The 21,776-nt window shown below is 47.7% G+C and overlaps 1 protein-coding gene across 2 annotated transcripts; it reads left to right on the top strand.

Moving 5' to 3' along the window:
* The first annotated feature begins 11,679 nt into the window (after window positions 1-11,679).
* Window positions 11,680-21,271, top strand: Bod1 (biorientation of chromosomes in cell division 1). 2 transcript variants are annotated; one of them, XM_047555940.1, is made up of 4 exons: window positions 11,680-12,063; window positions 15,227-15,351; window positions 19,431-19,627; window positions 20,514-21,271. In XM_047555940.1, exons 1-3 carry the CDS (start codon window positions 11,839-11,841, stop codon window positions 19,624-19,626), a joined length of 546 nt encoding a protein of 181 aa, XP_047411896.1. In that variant the 5' UTR covers window positions 11,680-11,838; the 3' UTR covers window position 19,627; window positions 20,514-21,271. The 2 variants fall into 2 exon arrangements, with proteins under 2 accessions (XP_047411896.1, XP_047411895.1); XM_047555939.1 differs by having other exon boundaries at window positions 11,695-12,063; window positions 19,431-19,672.
* The last annotated feature ends 505 nt before the right edge of the window (window positions 21,272-21,776 follow it).

The raw sequence follows: 21,776 nt of genomic DNA, 5'->3' as shown, positions 1-21,776 counted from the left end.
AGCTGCTAATGAATGCCCCCTGGGCCTTTACCTGCCTGAATCACCTTGGCCCTCCCCCAGCCCATCACTTCTCACTTTATGCAAAACCGGGTTTAGTCACTTAGGCAGGAAGGAGAGATAAGGGGGGAGAGAACTGGAGAACAGAAGAGACCTTAACCTATAAAAGATGGAGGGTGCGCTCACTTCTTGGGACTTTAGAACATCAGCCATGGCCCCCTTCTTCCTGCTGGGAGAAGTCTGTATTATTACTTTTAAATAAAACCTGCTTACTACGCTTGCCTTGGCTGCTTCTCTAGTGTTCAAACTTCAACGTTAGAGGGAGCAGAACTCGTCACCGGTAAACGGTGGTATCGATAATGGACAAAAGAATGAGAGGCATGATTTCCTATTTCTACACTAACTACCTGTCCTTAATTCTGGCTTCATTCCCCCCTTTAGCTATAGGAATTCCTAACTGCTGTAAAGAAAAGAAAGTGGGGCGATCCAAGATGGCGGCCTAGAGGGAGACTGCACCCCCTGTCGCTCCAGAACCCAGGAGTTAAGAAGGGGAGGCATTGAGAGACTCGGACTGAAATAGAGCCACGGGTGAGTCTGCCCACTGGGTAAAGCTCGGCCCGGGGGGCAGGCCCAGATAGAGGTGGCTTATCGGAGCCGGGCAGGGCAGCTAGAGTCATCCACAGGCAGCCCTGCGCACTCCGGCGGTGGGCCCCGCCCACACAGCCAGCTTCTCCAGGTTCTCGGAACGGAACTGGCCCGCTAGTGAGAGCCTTTCTGACCAGAACAAGCTCCGAGTCCCGGAGCCAGTGCAGCTCAGCGTACTCTGGCACGCAAGCAGATTCAGGGTCCAGACAGGGCAGCCAGAGACTTCCCCAAGTAGTCTGGACCCCTGCGGTGGGAGGTGCCGTTCAAGGCTAGCTTCTCGGAGCTGACCGCCCAGTGAGAGACTTTCTACATAGAACCAGCCACAAGCCCCCGAACCAACGGAGAGCCTCGATCCGCAAACAGCCTCTGGGATCAGGGCAGGGCAGCCAGAGACCTCTTCAGGCAGCTCTGCCCACTCCGGCTGCAGGCTCTCTTCTCGGGGCGATCCAAGATGGCGGCCTAAAGGGAGACTGCACCCCCTGTCGCTCCAGAACCCAGGAGTTAAGAAGGGGGGCATTGAGAGACTCGGACGGAAATAGAGCCACGGGTGAGTCTGCCCGCTGGGTAAAGCTCGGCCCCGGGGGCAGGCCCAGATAGAGGTGGCTTATCGGAGCCGGGCAGGGCAGCTAGAGTCATCCACAGGCAGCCCTGCGCACTCCGGCAGTGGGCCCCGCCCACACAGCCAGCTTCTCCAGGTTCTCGGAATGGAACTGGCCCGCTAGTGAGAGCCTTTCTGACCAAAAATTCAGACAAACCAAAGAAATTAAAGGGATACGAATAGGAAAAGAAGAACTCAAACTATCCCTATTTGCTGATGACATGATTATATATTTAGAGGAACCTGGAAATTCCACCAGAAAACTTTTAGAACTCATAAGTGAATTCAGTAAAGTAGCAGGTTACAAGATCAATGCTCATAAATCCAATGCATTTTTATACATAAGTGATGAATCTTCAGAAAGAGAAATTAGGAAAACTACCCCATTCACAATAGCATCGAAAAAAATAAAATACTTGGGAATCAATCTCACAAAAGAAGTGAAAGACCTCTACAATGAGAACTACAGAACACTAAAGAAAGAAATTCAAGAAAACCTTAGAAGATGGAAAGATCTCCCATGTTCCTGGATAGGCAGAATTAATATCGTCAAAATGGCTATACTATCTAAAGTGCTATACAGATTCAATGCAATTCCAATTAAAATCCCAATGATGTACCTTGCAGAAATAGAGCAAGCAATTATGAAATTCATCTGGAAGAATAAAAAACCTAGAATAGCTAAAGCAATCCTCAGTAGCAAGAGCGAAGCAGGGGGTATTGCAATACCAGATCTTCAACTCTACTACAAAGCAATAGTAACAAAAACGGCATGGTATTGGTACCAAAATAGACAGGTAGATCAATGGTACAGAATAGAGGACACGGACACAAACCCAAATAAATACAATTTTCTCATACTAGACAAAGGTTCCAAAAATATGCAATGGAGAAAAGATAGCCTCTTCAACAAATGGTGCTGGGAAAACTGGAAAACCATATGCAATAGAATGAAATTAAACCCCTATCTCTCACCCTACACAAAACTCAAATCAAAATGGATCAAGGACCTTGGAATCAGACCAGAGACCCTGCATCTTATAGAAGAAAAAGTAGGTACAAATCTTCAACTTGTTGGCTTAGGATCAGACTTCCTTAACAGGACTCCCATAGCACAAGAAATAAAAGCAAGAATCAACAACTGGGATAGATTCAAACTAAAAAGCTTTCTCTCAGCAAAGGAAACTATCAGAAATGTGAAGAGAGAGCCTACAGAGTGGGAGAATATTTTTGCCAACCATACCTCAGATAGAGCGCTAATTTCCAGAATCTATAAAGAACTCGAAAAACTCTACACGAAGAATACAAATAATCCAATCAACAAATGGGCTAAGGAAATGAACAGACACTTCACAGAAGAAGATGTACAAGTAATCAACAGATATATGAAAAAATGTTCAACATCCCTAGTAATAAGGGAAATGCAAATCAAAACTACCCTAAGATTTCATGTCACCCCAATTAGAATGGCGATTATCAAGAATACAAACAACAATAGGCGTTGGCGAGGATGTGGTGAAAAAGGAACACTCATACATTGCTGGTGGGGTTGCAAATTAGTGCAGCCACTCTGGAAAGCAGTGTGGAGATTCCTCAGAAAGCTTGGAATGGAAACACCATTTGACCCAGCTATCCCACTCCTTGGTCTATACCCAAAGGACTTAAAATCAGCATACTACAGAGATACAGCCACATCAATGTTCATTGCTGCTCAATTCACCATAGCCAGATTGTGGAACCAACCTAGATGCCCTTCAGTTGATGAATGGATAAAGAAACTGTGGCATATTTATACAATGGAATATTACTCCGCAATGAAGAATGATAAAATTATGGCATTTGTAGGCAAATGGTCGAAATTGGAGAATATCATGCTAAGTGAGATAAGCCAATCTCAAAAAACTAAAGGACGAATGATCTCGCTGATAAGCGGATGAGGACATATAATGGGGGTGGGAGGGGTTAGCATTAGGTTTAGGGTTAGGTTTAGAGTTAGGCTAAGGAGAGCGGTAAGAATGAAGGAAAGAAGGACTGTATAAAGGGAAAAGGGTGGGAGGGGTGGGGGGAAGGGAAAAAAATAAACATCATTACCCTATGTAAACGTAAAAAAATAAATAAAAAAAAAAAAGAAAAAAAAAAAAGAAAAGCAAGTGGGCGTCGATCATTCTGGCTGCTTCGAAGCTGAAAGGGGGCAGCGAGGGGCAAGCAATTTGGAGTTCCTTTTTAAAAAATCGGGTCAATCGAGGGGTCCAAGGTAGAAGTCTGGTTGGGGAAGAGCAGGTTGTAAAGTCATCTGGGGGTGGGTGCTTCTATGATAGAAGAACAAAAAGACTTGAGTACTGAAATGAGATTAGTATAAAGTAAATGTTGCAGCATCCGAAACATGCCACTGAGTATCATGAAAATGACAGAAGTCAATCTCTCACCAGGAGGTGGAAGAACTGAGAAATTGTTCCCATAACTAGGCCTAGCAAAGGCTGGAGAGGACAAGGCCTTTATTTGGGGACTTTAACATTGTCCTGGTTATCAGGAATGTAAACACAACATTTAACTATTAATGTCATAGATGTCCCCAGAAAATATAGTTAAGCTACTTAATGTCATCTGATTTTTGTAAAATATCCCTTTATTGGTATAACCCGTGTTTAGTAGAGAGCTCTATACTTTTGTTACTTAGGGCTAGATAATCATACGAGCAAACATAGATTAAGTCTACCTGTGTAGTTTAGGAAGGTCTGCAGGCCTTAAACTGACTAAAAACTTCTGACTCTGGCAGTTTCTCTTGATAGTTATCAGGCACATTTGCTGAAGAATCTTTTATTTGTAGCTTCCAGTCTTTATTGTAGTGGACTAACACAAGTGTACATCTTAAGTTACATTTAATTATTATTTCTTTTAAATGCCCAAGAATGGCTATATTTTGGTTTTCACTGTTTTGCTGGGTGTCTAAGATCAAGCTGGTCAAATTGACCTGGTTCCTGTCTTGTTAAAGAGTCAGCTGATTTCCCACAGGGGCCACTCGTAGAGAACTTAAGAGCAGCTTCTTAGCTCCACCAGTGCCATTGGTTAGGCAGGGTCTCCTTGATGAGGTGACTTCCTTTGGAAGCATCAAGGGATGTCTCCCTTTTTCCATGACCCTCCTCTGCAGCAGATGCACTGAGTGATTTTTCATCCTCTAGTCTCAACAATCTCCTTGATCAGGAGGTTGTGTGACCCAGAGTTGCAGCACTCCTTAGAGAAGTCCTCTTATTCCCTAGGTTCAGGCTGACTGAGGGCAAAAGATCCAAATACTGGTCTATCTTGCCTTCTGTATTTAATTCCAATCTCTAAGTTTGATCTTAATCATCCAGCAAGCCAGTCTCACCAATCATAAAGTAAGAGTATTGGGCTTTAAATTCAATGTCCATAACTTTACAGTTATTTACCCTTTTATCTAACTGGAGTCTGCATTAGTACTGGAAGTTACTACTATCTGTTCTGGTATCTGTTACCACTATCTGTTAGGTGATGGCTTATTATCACAAGTTACCTAGGTTGTGTGTTCTTGAAGCAGCTACTTCTGCAAAACATTAATAGGTAACAGTTTTACAAAGTTAAATTAGCAAGAGTAAAAATATATTCCGCTTCTATAATAGCTATCTTGAATTTTGGCTGAGAACCACATTATATCCCCTATTTGAGATCACAGTACACAAGAACCAACCTTTTGACTATAACTTTAAATAAGCTGAAGTCTGACTTATTTTGGAGTCACTCTAACATGCAGTAAGGTGGGAGGCAGAGCCTTATCTCAGGTAAGGCGTGGCTCTTTACAGATCTTAAGTGTTCTAATTCTGATGTTGATTTTTACTTCTTCCTTAAATATCATTAAGTAGTTTACATATACTGTTTCCTGAGTCTATATAAAGTTATAATTAACACAATTTAACAATGTATCTAAAACATGAATCAAAGAAAGGCTGAGAGAGCTTTTAACTTTCCTTTTGTGTGTCAAAGTGGCAAAATATTTTCATGTTTCACAAAATTAACCTTTAAACAAGTCAGGCTCTAATGTTTAGAAATACATTTACATTTGAAATTCTTTATCTCAGTGTAAAAAGTAACAAATTTTATATATACCCTATTGATAACAGGTCCTATAATAGAACATTAAATGATAGAAATAAATCCCCAATAAAATTTACTCTTTGTAAGTTTAAGATTACCATTACAGACAAGTTTAATCTGCAGAATAGCAGAGCTTGACAAATTCCCTGCTTTAAAAACTTGTATACCTGGAAAATATGAACACATTTAATATACAACTAGTGACTATTTCACAATTACCTTGACACTTTTATCTTACCAAATTTAGTTTTTAAAGAAAAATGTAGACTCTAACATAGTACAATACTCTAACAGTTGTTTAACCATAATTGTATAAACCTCAATTTTTAAGACTAATTGTTCTAAAGAATAAAACTTGATAGACATAAAGTTAAGAGTAAATTAGTGTTTCTAAGAAATCCTTGTCATTTTACCATGTCATTTTTACCATATAGATTAAACTTTGGTTTTTATCAGAACATTAGTATTTCACCTTAGGAAAAACCTTAAATAGCTTTAGCTGTCTCACATACATACAACCAACTTAGTTACACGCAAACTTGTTGAAACTTGCCCTTTACTTACACACAGACTTTCTTAGCACTTACTTAGACCCTCATGTATTTCATCACACAAGAACTTTCTTACCCAGAAACATTTCCTTTTCCCTTTTACTAAATATATTTCCATACCCAGAACCTTTTATTTTCTCTTTCCTCTTTGTTGACCCCTTTTTGTTCACATTCTGAAACAACTCTTATGAAATTTCTGAATTTAGATAAATTGCTCTATTTTAATAAGATTAAATATTTTGTTGTTTATAGTACTCTAATTGAAACACAGTTGAAACTTTTGGGACCCTTTGTATATAGAATTGCACTTATTAGGACATAACTCTTAGTAACCGTGTTTTTAGTTTAGTGATGACACAAAGCAAGTTTAAACCCTTTTATTTACCAACCTATGAAAACACCAATAATGTTTAAGTATGATATCCCATGGAATTTAAGGAGTTAAGAGTACTTGATGTTATTTAACAATTAGCATTTTAACTTTGCAAATTAATCAGATGTCTCTACAAACACATTTGAGTAATCCCATACATGTTAACTCTAATTCACTTATTCTGCAAAAACCAAGATATCAGACAAGTGTCCTGAACAGTATTTGTTGTCTCTTTCCTATTGAAGAAAAGTCCTAGAAACAATTGATATTAGACATTTTATTAACATCAATATTTTATTAGCCTGACCACCTAGAGACTTGTGAGTTATTTTCAAAGACATTTTACTTTCATTAGTTTACCCAATTTGAATTGAACCTTTAAATCACGTGAATTAAAAGTATTTGGATCCATTTTTAAATTTTAATTTTAGGAGCGCTCAGTTTTGATATAGACAAAACATGACATCAGACAGCGTGACATACAAATAACACAAAATCAAAGGCCTTGTAACTTTACAGGTGACTCTCCATTGCAATGTAACAGATGTTCAAGAACTCTAGTTGAATAAAAAACAGAACTGATCAAAAAAATCATGAACTCAAAAAAATATAGAATTAAAAAAAACAAGAGTCCTGGAAAAATGATACGGCCGTTAATTACTTTAGTAAGGCACCATAAAATTTGCTTTTGCTGGAGTTTAGGTAAGGCTCTTTTTTACCTTTTTTTTCCTTGGGTTTGAGACCGGTCTCCTACTGAGCCTTTAGGCTTCTTTTATTTACATTTCAATGTAAACCTTGACTGAGATCTGGAAGGATCTAACAGGTTTTAATATAAACCTTGTGCCTAAGGCACTTTAGCCATCTCATCAGGACAGGTTGGATGTCAAAGAAAATTATGAGACCTTATTTTCCATTTCTTTTGAGAATGAAGCTACTTTGCTAAGTTCCTCACTGAGATATGCCATTGGTTATTGAGCTGCCTACGGCTGCTTATCCAGGATTTATTTTCCCCTTTGTGACAAACAGGTTAAATCTTGCTTCATAGGTAAGCTGAGGACAGGAGCTTGAAGTAAGGCCCCTTCCTGGGGCTATTTCCTGTAGTATTGAACCTGTTGATGACATAATTAAGCTTTATTTTTTTGAGATCTTTTAATTCCTCTTAGCTAAGAAGTTTAGGAGTTCTGCAATGGCCTTTTGATATTCCTCCTGGGTGGAGGCACATAAAAGATGTACTTTACTTACTGGGGAACAATCACAGAATGTTTTATCTCTGAATTTTGTTAAGTCCTTAGCTAAGGTTTGTCCCGAACACGTGGGGACCATTTAAATCCTGAGGCAAAACTGTCTAGGTTAGTTAAGATACAGTATCTGGTTCCTCAAAGGCAAACAGAAATTGCCATTCAGAGTCTAGCATAGACAGGAAAAGTCATCTTTTAAATCTAATTTAGTAAACCAAGCAGCAGTTGGAATCCAAGATAAAAGTGTACGGATTAAGAACTACAGGGTGGGGGAAATTACTGCTTCATTATTCTAAGGTCTTGGACTAGGCAGTTTGCTTTTTAACTCCTAAAATGGGTGAATTGCATGGGCTATTGCAAGGCATTAAAAGTTTCTATATCAGTTTGAATGATCTTTAATAAGTCCTTTTTCATGCCTATATGTTCCCTTTTCTTTCTTTTTGATGTCTATTAAAAATGGAAGATGCAAGCTAGAGAAGATCATCTGAGGATTGATCAGGGCCACGTGCCAATTTTGTAATTTCCTCTAAATATTTGGGGCTGACTAAATGATAAATTTATACTTTGAAAGTAGGTGGCCCTTTATGGATTCAGGATTCAGAGTGGTGTGCTTTCTTATTGCTTTCCTAAGTCTCTCCATGAAAATAGCAGGACTTTCCTGAAGGCTGCATAATAGTTTTTTTAAGGCATCCTACTCATTATTCGAATTCCAATTAGAATGGTTTCTGGGAACTGCCTGTGCTCTAGATGGTTAATAGCATAATTTTCCAGGTGAAGTCAAATACCTGGCATTAGTTTTGAAACATCTCAATATTTATTAGGATCCTCCAAAAGCCTCCTTAAATTTATTTTTGTCTGTCTTAAATTGGGAGGGTTCCCTCGATTTTCCTCCCTTAGTAGGCGATTCCTCAAGGCTTTCTCCTCTCATGGTAGAGATTATTGATGTCAAGCATGGTAACATATGAAAGGCACTTTTCTTGATCATTTGCAATTTAGCAGTATGCAGGCTAGTGGTGAACCTGGCAATACTGTTGAGAGAGAAGCTCCCTTCTGAGTTAGAAGTATTAGGGACGTCTCCCTAACTGATCTTCCTTCCAGTCCAGAAAAACCCATCTCTCACTGCCTGGCTTTGCCAAAGTTATTTCTGGCCTTCTTCGGCAAAGTGCTAGGGTCCTAGTTTGCCCTGTGCTAGAGACCCTGGGAGGATTCAGACTTAAGGGCATTACTGCTTTCCTCCTGCCACTATAAACTCCTAATAATGAAAAGCGATGACAAAAGTAAAAAGTGTGCCTTTTACCTATCTTCTTGCCCCGTAAACTAAAGGAATCTCCGGAGGGTGAGGGGACATCTGTTGGTTGTTAGGCGTATAACGCCCTTTGCTTGGAGGGTCTCACGGGAGGGGTTCTTAAATGCCTCCCTCTTGCAGCTTAAAGAGAACACAGTGAGCACATTTAAGCACGGGAACAGTAATGGGGAGACTCTAGATGTCTAGACTAGTGAAGGCTAACTATGCGAACAAAGGAAACCTGGGCATTTTCATACTAATCATACCAGGCCTTAATCCTACAGCTTGAATTCCTAATGTCTGACCAGCAAGGGAAGGGGAGCATCCAGGAGGGAGTGGATGTGCAGGAGTGTTGTGCACTGTATGGCCCATACAGAGGCAAAGGTAATTGACACTTTCCCTCAGTGCCACTCATCTACCGATCACTCTGGATACCTCCCAGGGCTGTTGGGCTGGGGAGTCTGGAGAAGGAACCTTTGGGGTCCACCCAAGAGTAGCCCGGGCCAGGGAACCCTGCATTTGTTCCAACCCTTCCTCCACCTCCATGCATCCTGGGCAGATCAGGACTAGGAACACTTTGTACTCACGGCAATTGTGCTCCTGGCCTGGACAGAAAAGTAGGAAATGACTTCAACAGAGTCCAACATGCCTACAGAGCAGGTGATTGGAAACTTGCCTGGACTGGGAAAACTCTCACCTGAGTCTTAAGAATGGCGGCTGCACTAACTTCATTTAAGTAGGTGCCCATTTTGCCCTCCAAAAATAAAGAGACAAAGATGCACCTCAAATAGATGTGGGGTGTGTGGACAGAGAAACTTACTTACCTTGGCGTAAATCTCAGTGGGACCTCCAAATCTGATACCGCCGTTTACCGGTGACAAGTTCTGCTCCTTCTAATGTTGAAGATTGAACACTAGAGAAGCACGCCAAGGCAAGCATATTAAGCAGGTTTATTTAAAGGGAATAATTCAGACTTCTCCTGGCAGGGAGAAGGGGGCCATGGCTGATGTTCTAAAAGTCCCAAGAAGTGAGCGCACCCTACATCTTTTATAGGTTAAAGTCTCTTTTGTTTCCCCAGTTTTCTCCCCCCTTATCTCTCCTTCCTGCCTACGTGACTAGGCCTGGTTTTGCATTAAGTGAGAAACCATGGGCAGGGAGAGGGCCAAGGTGATTCAGGCAGGCAAGGGCCCAGGGGGCATTAATTAGCAGCTCATTGCTTGCAGTCCTTGATAAAGGCAGGTAAATTTGGTAATCAATGGGCTCCTGAGATCCTTGACATTCCATTCTTCCAGGGGTAGTCTCCAACTTCCAGAGGCAGATGGCTTCATGGATTCATTTCCTCGAATTGACCCGATTTCCTATTTCTACACTAACTACCTGTCCTTAATTCTGGCTTCAGGCAGAGGATAGTGGTGTTCCAATGGTGAATTGTGGCACGACGTTTGGCCTATTGTATAATACTACTGATACTGCCAGTGATGAGAATCAATATCAATCAGGGTCCGGTTCCGTTTCCCCAGCTGTGAAGATGGAACACCCGAGAAACACCGAGGCAAGGCAGAAAGCAAGTGTCATTTAAAGGATGGAAACAGACTTCTCCAGGAGAAAGAAGGGGACCCGCCCCTTTTATGTATTTTAGAATTTCTTTGTTCTAATGGTCTCTCCTCCCCAATCCTGCCCACTTGACCCATGACCAAAGTGACTCCTGACCAAAAGTGGGCCAAGGGTGGGAACAAAGCTGCCCAGTGGTCCAGGCAGGAAGAGAGCAGCCTGGGAGGCATTCATTAACAGCCCTTTGTTGGGAGGAACAATTCCCTCAAAGTAGGTCACCTTGACAACAGGTTGCAGGAGGGGGGTGGGTTCTGGGTGCATTAGCATTTCAATACCCCAGAGGCCCTTGACCTTGGCTAAGAGTCAGGGGGATGTGTCCTGAAGACATTAACATTCCATCCCCTTTGAATAGGCGTCCACCTTCCCAACCCAGCTGCCCTCTTCCCTACCTGACCCAGTCATCTATCTACATTAACTGCCTAACCTTTGTTCTTGCTTCCCTACCTAGCTCTGGGGATGTAGTATAACTTTGGTTAAACATGCAGGATCTAAATTCAGGAAACCTGGGTTCAAATCCTGGGTTCAAATCTCTTCACCTCTAGGTAAATGATGAGTGTAAGGAACGCTCTTGAACCTCTACTTCTGCATCTGTAAAAGAACAAACTGTAGTACCTGCTTTCAGATAGTCGCGAAGAAGTGTGCCAAAAGTACATAGCTTAGTGCCTGGTACAATTCGGTTACTCAATATTAGTTTGTTATCAGCAATCTTGACAGTATTTAATATTTCGAATAAAAAATGGGATACTTAAGGGAGACTTTTATTCTACTCTTCAGACTTTTCTAATATTTTGTTTTATAAAATGAGTATGCATTGCTATTAAAATCTGAAGGGGGACACACTTTTTTGAATCGAAACACTATCACTAGTCCACTATTTCTCAAATTATATTGTTCACCGATGACGCTGGAGTGAAGGTCAAAAGCACAGATTTCTAGGCGCCGACCCAGGAATACTGAATCAGTCATCAATTAGCCCAGCAGATGATTCTTATAACCAGCACAGCCAGCAGGTGTGGCGCAGTGGGCGGGCCGAGCCTACAACTCCCATGCTGCCCCGCGAGTGCCCCGAGCGGGCCCGAGACCTGCCGGGAGTTGTAGTTTCAATAGGCCAGGCCTCTGCCTATAAGAAAGCCGGGGAATGACTGCGGAGAACCAGCCGTCCCACAATGCAACAGTCACCGGTGACGCCATCAGCGGCGCGCCAGGGGCAGAGAGGGCGGTTTCTGCCGCCGCCGCCGCCGCCGCCGCCGCCACCGCCACCGCCACCACCGCCACCGCCTCCACCGCCTCCGCCTCCGCCTCCGCCTCCAGACCTGCCGCCGCCTCCGCCACCGCCGCCCTCGCCACCGCCTCCGTGGGGCTCTCCGCCTCCCGCGCACAACGCAGGTCCCCGGTCCCAGAGCAGGAGCCGCACCCGGGCGCGGAGCGCAGGAATGGCGGACGGCGGCGGCGCGGGCGCGGGGGGCGGCGGCGGTGCGGGCCCGGCCTCGGCAGGGGCGGCGGCGGCGGCGGGCGCGGGCGGGAGTGGCGGCCCCAGCAACCCCGCCTCGCTGCCGCCCGGCGACCCGCAGCTCATCGCGCTCATCGTGGAGCAGCTCAAGAGCCGCGGCCTGTTTGACAGCTTCCGCCGTGACTGCCTGGCGGACGTGGACACCAAGGTGAGAGCGGGCGGCCGTCCTGCCACGCCGGCGCGGCGCCGAGTCGCCTCCAGAGCCACAGCCGGCCGCGCCCGGGACCCTCTGCGCCCTCGGTAGCGAGCTCTCGGCTGGCACCAAGGAATGGACGCGAAGGCGGTGGTGGAGCGCGCGCCTGGCGGTCCTTCTCCCGCCCGGTGACCGGTTGGGAACAATTGTACCAGCAGCATCCGTGTTTTGTACCCCATCCTTGGTCAAAAGGGGTTTGGTTCCTCCTTTAAGCTGGTAAGGTCATCAGCCAGCAGCCCCGTAAAGTGCAGTTTCAATTAGGTGCCGAGGTTGTTTGGGTTCAGCGTCGGATTTGTAGTGGTTGCTGGAATGTTCATCTCCTCTGCAAAACTTCTCCAGCACGCCAAGGTGGTAAGGCTAGGCGGCTGTTACCGACTGGCCTGCTCGGGGTCGTGGTCGCTCTTCTGAGAGTGCCCTAGAAATCTCTTGTCCACCTCATTGTGAGGTTAAAGTGGCCCTACAGATAAGGGAAGACCTAGTCCGGCCACCGAATATTTGTGCTTGTTATGTGAATACAAGAATAAGTTACTACCCCAGCATCAAACCTTCTATCTGTGAATCGGCTAGCTTATAGGCGGTATACTGTTACACTCCTACAGGATGAGGAACCCAAGGACAAGTGCTGTCTTTGTTGCAAAGTTCGTAATCTTCTTTATTAGAAAGGCATCCACAGAGCTTTCCACCTTCTCCAAGACTGGATGTTCTAAATATCCTATCACAAGTTCCTACTCACGTCCTAAAAGTATGCATATGTTGGGGCAGTGGCGACTCCTGCCTGATTCCCAGCCACTGCAGAGGCTGAGGCAGGAGGATCGCAAGTTCAAGGCCAGCTTCAGCAATGTAGTGAGGTCCTAAACTTTAAGACTTTCTCAAAACAAAATAGTCTGGGATGTAGCTCAGTGGTAAAGTGCCCCTAGGTTCAGTGCATAGTACCAAAACAAAAATACGTGTGATTTTTAAATAAAAACATCGAAGGAGTATTGAGAAGGGTGTTGGGAGGGCCACAGGAGCCTTCCCCACTTACCTCCTTAGCTGCTATTGTGCAAGTTACCAGGTTGTTTTCATTCTTGAAGATAACATGCTTTCCAGTGGATTTGATCTGAGATTTGTTGCTGTAGTCACATGATTTGCAAAGTGTGATCCTTAGATTAGCAACAGCAGCATCACTTGGGTACTTGTTAGAAGGACAGATTCTTGAGCCACCAGACTGCTGATGTGTTTAGAGGAAGGTGAACAAATGATGTCTATAATGTGCTTCGCAGTGTTTCCAAAATGTGAATAAATAGAAAGGCCAACAGGTGGGTAGAGGCGGGATACGCAGTACCACAGAATGTCAGCAGGCACTGCGGGTGTTTTGAATTCTGGAAATGAATGGATTAGTCTATATCATCAGGGTTTGATGCCCACGGTCCTTGGTCCTTTTACTGGTTTTCAGTGAACGATTTCTGTCATCTCAAATCAGGTGAGCTATTTTGAGTGGTAGAGGGTGTAATTCCGAGATTCATCGTTACAGGTTGACAAATCTAATTGTAACTCCTTCCAGCAAGGGGTATCTCTTGTCTCAAGGAAAGATTAAATGAACACACTGCCAGAAGGATAGGGTTGCATTCGAACCAGGGGCTCCCCAGCACTGCCACTTTCCTATTCTTTGCCTGCCTGACTCTCCCTGCAGAGCGGGGTCCTCCCTTCGTCATTAGGATCCCTTGATCACACACAGCTGCGTCTGGAAGGAGACCGAGTGGATCTGAGGATGGGAGAGGTGCCTGTGTGGTCTTAGTGTGCCAGGAGCACTCGGCCCCTGTGCTACCCTCGTGAAGAGAAAGGCTCCCAGGAGAAAGGACCGCCTGGTCCTCCCCACCGACTCCCTGCCTTCAAGCTTCCCAGGCTTAGTGACATCTTTGTGTGTCTGCTCTTGGCCTTTTGAAGAGTCCACTCGTGGAGTTGGAGCCCACTGGTTCCTTGGGCAGTGTCATTTCCCCAATGGCAAAATTGCCAGTCTCTGTATAACAAACACAGTCTCGGGAATTCTAACAAGTGCGTGTTCTCAGTTGTTAGGGCTGCAGGTCAACCAGAGTTCAGCTGATCCAGTTAGGCTTCGGCTGCGTGGTGTGGCTGCAGGTTACCTGGGCTCGGGTCCAGGCTGTGGGTTGGGGTCAGACCTGCTGCACCTGTGCCCACAGAGTCCCTGGCTGTAGGGCAATCTGCGGTACCCACCGAGTGCCTTCATACAGGTCATCAGCACCAGAGCCAGCCCGGGTGGCATGGCCACAGCTAAGGCCTCTCATCGCCAGCAGTCCCCCGGTGGAGCTCATGTTGCTAAGCTGACTTTCTTGCTGGGGGGGGAGAGGATCGAGGAGCGGGTTCCAGCAGCCACCCACGCTGCCAGCCGCCCCAGGCAGCAGCGCACAGCCCCAGAAGGTGTGAGGCTCGGCACACACATTCCAGCGTCCAGCAGCGCTTGGTTTAGTTCTCACCGTAGCTGGTCTAGAAGGTGTGACCAGTAGGTGCCCCTCCAGCTCTTTCGTGACCCGCAAGTGACCTCCCCACAGGCTTCCTCAGAATTTGACTTTGGTCAGTGGGAGGTTGCCATGGCCTTTTGTTTTTATGCGGGGGACTTTCCAGAGTCTGGTGCTGGGACAGCCCATGGGTGGTGGGGCAGGAGCAGTTGTACAGGTGGAGTGACAGGTAGAGAGGCCAGCAGTGTGCTGAGCCCGGCAGCTGGAGGAGGAGCCTGGACCCCAGCACCCTTGATTGGGAAGCACCTAGTTCCAGCCTTGGCTTCGCCACATTCTAGCCATGTGGGAGGCTTACTGTTGCTCAGCCTAAAAGTCTGACCTCTGCGGTGGGGCAGGAGCGTGCTCATGGGGCCTGTCACTGAGTTCCTTGAAAAGTAAGTGGGATCACATAAGCATAGCATCTGACATTGTGCCTGCCCGCCCTGAGGCGGGCACTCGTAATGGCCATTAATTCACAACACCCTGCCATGTGGCTGTCACCACAGTCGCATGGAAGGGTGTTTAGACTTTAAAATACATATTTTTATGAAGAGTGGTGTCCGAATGGCTTAGTTCCAGAGCTTGTAAGTAACATCTAATATTGTCTCTCTTTAATATTTTAGCCAGCCTACCAAAACCTGAGACAAAAAGTGGATAATTTTGTGTCAACACATCTAGACAAGCAGGAATGGAATCCTACGATGAACAAGAACCAGTTACGGAACGGGCTGAGGCAGAGCGTGGTTCAGTAAGTAAGCCCGGCTTGGGGCTCTCGGGCAGGAATCACAGGTGTGAGACCTGGGTGCATGGCGCGGGGCCTGCTAAGTCGAGTGGGTGGCACTGTTCACGTGTAGCCATCTGTGCCTTCGGGAAGCCGTGGTGAAGTGGCAGAGCCCAGCTGGCATTCTGGGGCTTACCAGGCTGGGTAGGCGCCTCGGTACATGTTGCCCACTGTGAGGCTTTTCCCGCTGTTGAAGTTCAAGGCATGTTTGAGTGTGAGTTTACTAAGATGCCAGTGTTTGGTTCATGGGCACTTGATCTTTGTCCCCACAAAGCAAGGGGACACCTGTGAGTTCTGGGAGTCCACCCAGGCCACTGGGCAAGTGTGTGACTGCTTCCAGGAAGTCGCCCTGCACAATGGCAAGCTGAGCTGTCCCTGGTGGGGCTCTCGGGAGCTAATGCAGGCTGTCTGCAGGGTCAGTGCTGGAGGGGTTGTGGAATCCGGTGGCCCAGCTCAGTTTTCCTGATCCACTCGGACTCTTTGCTTTTACCGCCAGTGCTCCTTGGTCCACTGAACTTGGCATCTCTAAGCTTGGGAACCTGTCTCTGAAATAGTGAGTGAGAAGAGGGCAGCCTTGAAGGCGCCTGGCGCCAGTCTCCTCGAGCATCCAGCAACTAGCAGTTACAGGGATGGCGGGCACCCTGGGGTTGCAGGGCCAGGAATGCAAGGGAAGGTTCGACGGGAATGCCGAACAGAGCAGCTCTTGTGATGGAGGGTTCAGCGCCCTCATTGTGGGGGTGCTTACGTGAAGGAGTTCTTGGGATAAAGTTGTACTGCCGTTTTGTCCCCAAAGGCTCCTGGAAGCTGAACCTGGAAGCTTGGTCCCCAGTATGGTGTGGAGGGAGTGGACCTACTAGAAAGTAGTGAGGTCGCGGGGCTCCGCTCTCACGCGTGTATTAGTGCTGCCTCCAGGTCTCATGGGACTGGACCTGCTCCCTGAGGGAAGCTGTTATGAAGTGAGGTCGGCTTCCTTTCTCAGCAGGTTCTGTCTCTTCATGCCCACTTCATCCTTGAGCACGGCGCCCTTGCTGTTTGAACTTCCCAGCCACCAGAGTCATTAGCCAGGCAAACTGTTGTATATTACCCCACATCTGCGGTCCTTTGGCAGCAAAGAGCAGACCCAGACACCCCGCGTGGTGTCAGACACAGGCAGGCACACAAAGGAACGCAGGCGTGACTCGAGTCTGAGGAACTCCGCTCGCACCAGTGCTTTTTCCTGGTTTTGAAGTGATGTCGTTAGGCAAGGTGCAAACTTCAGGGGTGACGGTGTGGGCCTCCCTGTACATTCTTTACAACTTCCTATGAATCTACAGTGATTTCAAAATTAAGACATGTAAAAATAGAAAAGATTTTTAATAACAAGCTAGCCCTTTCAGTACAGCTTGCTTCTAAAATATGAGTCTTCTTAATAAGGTCGGTGCAAGCTCCTGGTGTCCCGGAAGCGGCACAGCCTCAGCAGCTGCCTGCCCTCCTGGAGTCGCTGCCCGGCGCCTTGCCTAGGGAGCAGACCATGGCACTGGGGTTTTCCAGAAGGATGGGGACAGCAGCTGCTCCTCATCCAGCAACTGTTATCACCTGCTGGCAATGACACTTAGATGTGTTGTCTCTGTAAACCACCAGTCTCTAGAGTTGATGTGACTCCAGCTGAACCATTTACCCAGCTCCTCAAGGGTTGGCCAGCACGAGAAAAGAGTAAGTCCGAGCACGGAACGGAGCCAAGCATCTGGAAAGCTGCCGAACCCTGCGCAGGCTGTCGGTTGCTGTTAATTTCCATAATGAGCATTGGTGCCGTTCTCAAGGTGAGCGTGTGGCACCTGGTTTTGCACACCCTTAACAGGAAGTGTGCAGACAACTGCACCGCACACCAGTCGAGCGGGCTGGGGCGAGCACGCCCAGCGCCCTCCACCGCCACCACCCGGGCACCCCTGCCTCCTTGCAGGACTTCACCAGGCTCCTGGCTTCTCTGGTCATCATTTCCTTGCGTGTTTCTTGCCACCTGAGTCCATTCTTCCTTTTTTTTTTTTTTTTTCCCCCTTGCTTTTTAAAGTTGATTTAGAATGTATTTAATATGAAAACATGAATTTGACTTTAAACTGGGACATTTCTCTGTGATTCTTGCTGATATTTTGAATTTGAAGCAAACTGTAGTTGACTTTTGAAACAGACTTGCTGCTTGTCTCTAGAGTGCTGTTGCCAGATGGAACTTGCAGGCCCTCGGCACCTGGGCTGGCCGGCCTCAGCTGGGGCCTGGGCCCTGCAGCCCATATGTGTTCAGGAGGTCGGGCTCCCCCGGGAGCAGATGAGTGCTGACGGGCTTTTAATTGCAGTCTATGTTTTCATTGCATCTATTTTAAGCTAACGGGTTTCACATTTCTTCCAAACACGTTTAAAATCTCCAGGAAAACAAGCTACCCTCTCTTGAAACGCTTTCCTGGCCATGTGTCTTGCTCAGATGGGGCTCCTTTAACAAAGTAGCACAGACTTTAGGACTTATACAGCAGAAATTCGACTGCGATTCTGAGGGTGCAGCGTGACTGGGCTCTGGAGGGCCGTCCTTTGGGCTGCAGGCTGCCTGCTGCTCAATATGTCCGCTCGTGCAGACAGTGGGCTGGCCGGCTTTCTGGGGTCCCCTTTATGAGAGCACAGATCCCATTTGTGAGGGCTCCTCATGATCTAATCACCATCCAAAGACCCCAACTCTGAAAACTTACACTGGGGCTTAGGTTTCAACATGCCAATCTTTAGGGACAGACATGTGGTCCACAATAGGCTGTCATAACAAGAGGGACCCCTGTGAATCTGTCTCAAAGCGGTTTGGTGACATTGGAAAGCTGTTGGCTAGCGACAGGAGAGGTGGCTTCACCTCAGCTGACCCTGGCCTGGCGCTGCTGCACTGCTTCATGGGGCTTGTCTACATGGTCTGCCTGAAAGTGTGCCCTCCAGGGGCACCGTGGTCACGCGTGGGCTCCCGTCAGCAAGTGCTGGTCACTGTGGGGTCTGGGAAGCCCTGGACGCTGAGCAGCCCTGGCTTGTCTCCATATGCCCCTCCGCTCTTCCCTCTGTACCCTGGTCGCTGCGGGGTCTGTTTCTACCCACGGGAAAGCTCGAGTGGGCTGAGCCTCTCAAGTCTAAAGGAAAATATGCCAAAGCCGCCCGCCTGCCTCTGGGGCGAGTGCCTGGGCGAAGCCCCCGGCTGCTTTGAACTCCTCAGTGCGGCTCCAAGACAAGTGTCCTGTCACCCTCGTCTTCCTCACTGCCCTGCCCCAGCCTCGGCCTCAGTACCTACCGTGGTGAGCTCTGCCCTGCACTGCTGAACTCCAGAAAGGGCCATGGGAGCTTAGGGCCGCTCGCCTCCCCGTTGCCCGGACGGTCACAGCCCAGCTGAAGGCTGTGTGCAGTGCCTGGCGTTGCAGACACTGCCGTCCCAACGGGTTAGCGTGGCGTGGCTTTGAGGTAGGGATGTTGCTGCAGAGGCTGCCTCTGCTTTGGCTGTTAAGAGAGCAAGTTTGGAGGAAGAGGAGTCACATCCAAGGCTGGCCGGCTCTGACGGTTCCGGGCAGGTTTTCTTTTCTTTACTCTGTCTCATGGGGCTGGGGATTGAGCCCACGACCTCACGCATGCCTCGTAAGTGCTCTGCCACCCGGTCCCATCCCAGCACTTGAGACGGGTCTCACTAGATCGCCCAGGCTGGCCTTGTGCGTGGATCCTCCCTCCTTGGCCTCCTAGCTGGGGTCGCGGTGTGTGCCAGCCCGCCTGGCCCCACACGTGTCATCCCGTCCGTCCTCTGTGGTCGCTTGCTCTCCGTCTTTCTGCAGCCTGGTCAGTCCTGCTTGGCCCCTGCGCGGGGAGCTGGTGCTGGGACCACAGGAGTGGTGGAGCTGTGGGGGTGACGTGCCCCTCGAAAGTGGACATACTGGCCCAGCCCCAAGGCGGGTGGCTGGCCCGTGGGAGAAGTCTCTGGAAGGGCTCCAGGTGGACTCTTGGGACTTGCTGGGCCTCAAGGTGACTCAAAGGAACTAAGTAACAGTCTGTTTTGTCTCCACAAGGTCGGGGATGCTGGAAGCAGGAGTAGACAGGATTATTTCTCAGGTGGTGGATCCAAAACTCAACCACATCTTCAGGCCACAGATCGAACGAGCGATTCATGAGTTCTTGGCGGCCCAGAAGAAAGAAGCTGTGCCGGCGCCCCCTCCCGAGCCCGAGAGCCAGGACCCACCAGCGCCATCCCAGGACACTTCCTAAGGTCGGTGCGCCGTCTAACCCAGGAGCCGGCGGCCCTGGCTTGCAGGTGTGTGATCGGAGAGAAAAGGGGTAGGCCACAATCCGGTCAGGCTCGCCATGTTCAGAAGGGGCCCCCCTCCTGTAGGAGGCGTCTTTCCCTGAGAGCGACTGGCTGCCTCTTCCTGTGTTGGCGAGTGTGTGGTTTTCTGTGCCACCAGAGCCGAGCACTTCAGCTGAGGGTAGACACTTCCTTAGAAACTGGCGAGGACGGTCGGTGCGTGGGGAGATTGACGAGAGTCTTCTGAAGTTGCTTAGACGTGCCTCCTGGGCCTGAGTCCACTGAGTCTGCAGCTCACCTGCAGGGAGCCACGCGTTCTCAGGACACCCTGATGGGCCTGCGGATTTCCACGCACCCAGCAGGGCTTTCAGCTCCCCACTGCAGTTATGTGGGAGTCTTATGCCACGACACCCTTTTGTATTAAGTCTGGAATTAAACTTAATTTTAAAAATCCGCTGTCAGTGAGCAAATGGATGTTTTTGTAGGTTTGGAGAGACCTTAGTAAATATGAGCAGTAGAATTTTTTTTGCCTGGTCATTGTTAGAGACCCCTAGGGTGTGGCTTCCCCTTGTTCTGCTGTTGGTGTTCTCTTGTTAGGATTCTTAAAGATGTCTGTTGTTCCAAATAAATCAGGTAAGCGGGCACACTGCCTGCGCCAGGCGGCTGGTGCACAGGTGAGTGAGGCCAGCGGGACTCCCTCAGGGGGACTCTGCCTCGTAGAGAAGACCTCAGGTTCCTCACGGAGTGTAAAACATTCGTTTTAAGTCTTTCTAGTTCAATTGTAAATTCTTTCAGGAACGTAGTCTCTTATCAAAGGGTAGCATTTTGATATGATTTTTTTCCCTTCTAGAATATTCCTGGCACCTTTTGAAAACTCCATTTAATTAATGGTGAAGAAATGAATCCCTGTTCCATGCAAGCATGACTTCATCCGGCCAAGGGCCACTGAACTCAAGATTTCCACTTTGACTGTGGGGCAGTGTCCAGATAGAGCAGGAACAAGTTTGGCGGTGGGAATGCTGCATGTGCCCCTGCTTCGGGCTGCCACTGCACCTGCTTGTTCAGGGGCACGACATCCGGTACACACTACAGAGTATGCGCACTACAGCCACTGGAGTGGCTCTCAGACAACTTTATACTTGAACGTGGAGACTGCACATGGATTTGAGGGTTTGTGTTCTGGGATAAACAAGCTACAGTGAAAGAACATAGCCAGTCCCGAAGGTGACTCAGAGACTAAGGACAGCGGAGCTTAGTTGGGGAGTAGGTGGTGGACAGAGCTCATCGGTGTCTTTCTCAGAGTTAGACTAGAATGTACAGCCCTTAGCATCAGTAGCCTTAAAGTCGGTTATGACGGTCTTGTCCGTGACTCTTGTAGTCGGTTCCTCCCCTGGTCAGAGGTGACTGAAGGCGGAGGCCTGAGTGATTGAGGATGCTGAGACATCAGGCACAAGAGACATCTGCAGGTTCCCTGTCCAGCTACTTCCTGTCCTCCAAGGGCTAGTGAGCCTTGGATATGTTTTTTCTTTTCTCGTGTTTGTGTTTTTTAGAAAAGTGAATTATCAGTAAATGGCGTTAAGTTTTGTAATAAAATTATTTGATACTCTTGCTCTGGGATCTAGCTGAGTGTCGGACACCAGGTCTGAAGGGCCGCCTCTGCACAACCAAGACTTCCAGCAGTGAAGGTTTGGTGGCTGCAGCTTGGAGCAGCCCTGGCTGTGAGGCTGGCAGGTGCAGCAGGTCGGGGCAGTGGTGTCCTCCTGGACCGTTGCTGACTGGTCATGACCCGAGGGCAGTACAGTGTGGCAGGGACTCTCAGGCTTGCATATGCAGAAGTGTCACCTGGGGATCGTGGGAACATGTTCTAGTTCAGAAATTCTGGGCTGGAACCCAGGAGTCTGCTTCTCACAGCCTCCCAGGTGACAGTGATACTGCAGGATCTGGGGACACACTTTGTGTAGCAAACCTTGGCTGAATCAGATTTCTTCAAATGAAGAGCCCTTGGTTCTTAGTTGAATCTAGTAGTAGAGATTGCCAATCTCGTGCGCATGTGTGCGCATGCACGCGCTGGGGATCAGACCCAGGGCCTTGAGCTGGCCAAGTGGACACTCCA

This window comes from Sciurus carolinensis, chromosome 6, assembly GCF_902686445.1.
Source record: "Sciurus carolinensis chromosome 6, mSciCar1.2, whole genome shotgun sequence".
In the NCBI taxonomy this organism is placed as follows: domain Eukaryota; kingdom Metazoa; phylum Chordata; class Mammalia; order Rodentia; family Sciuridae; genus Sciurus; species Sciurus carolinensis.
The sequence above is the reverse complement of the archived record's forward strand: the minus strand, read 5'-3'. Positions and strand labels throughout refer to the sequence as shown.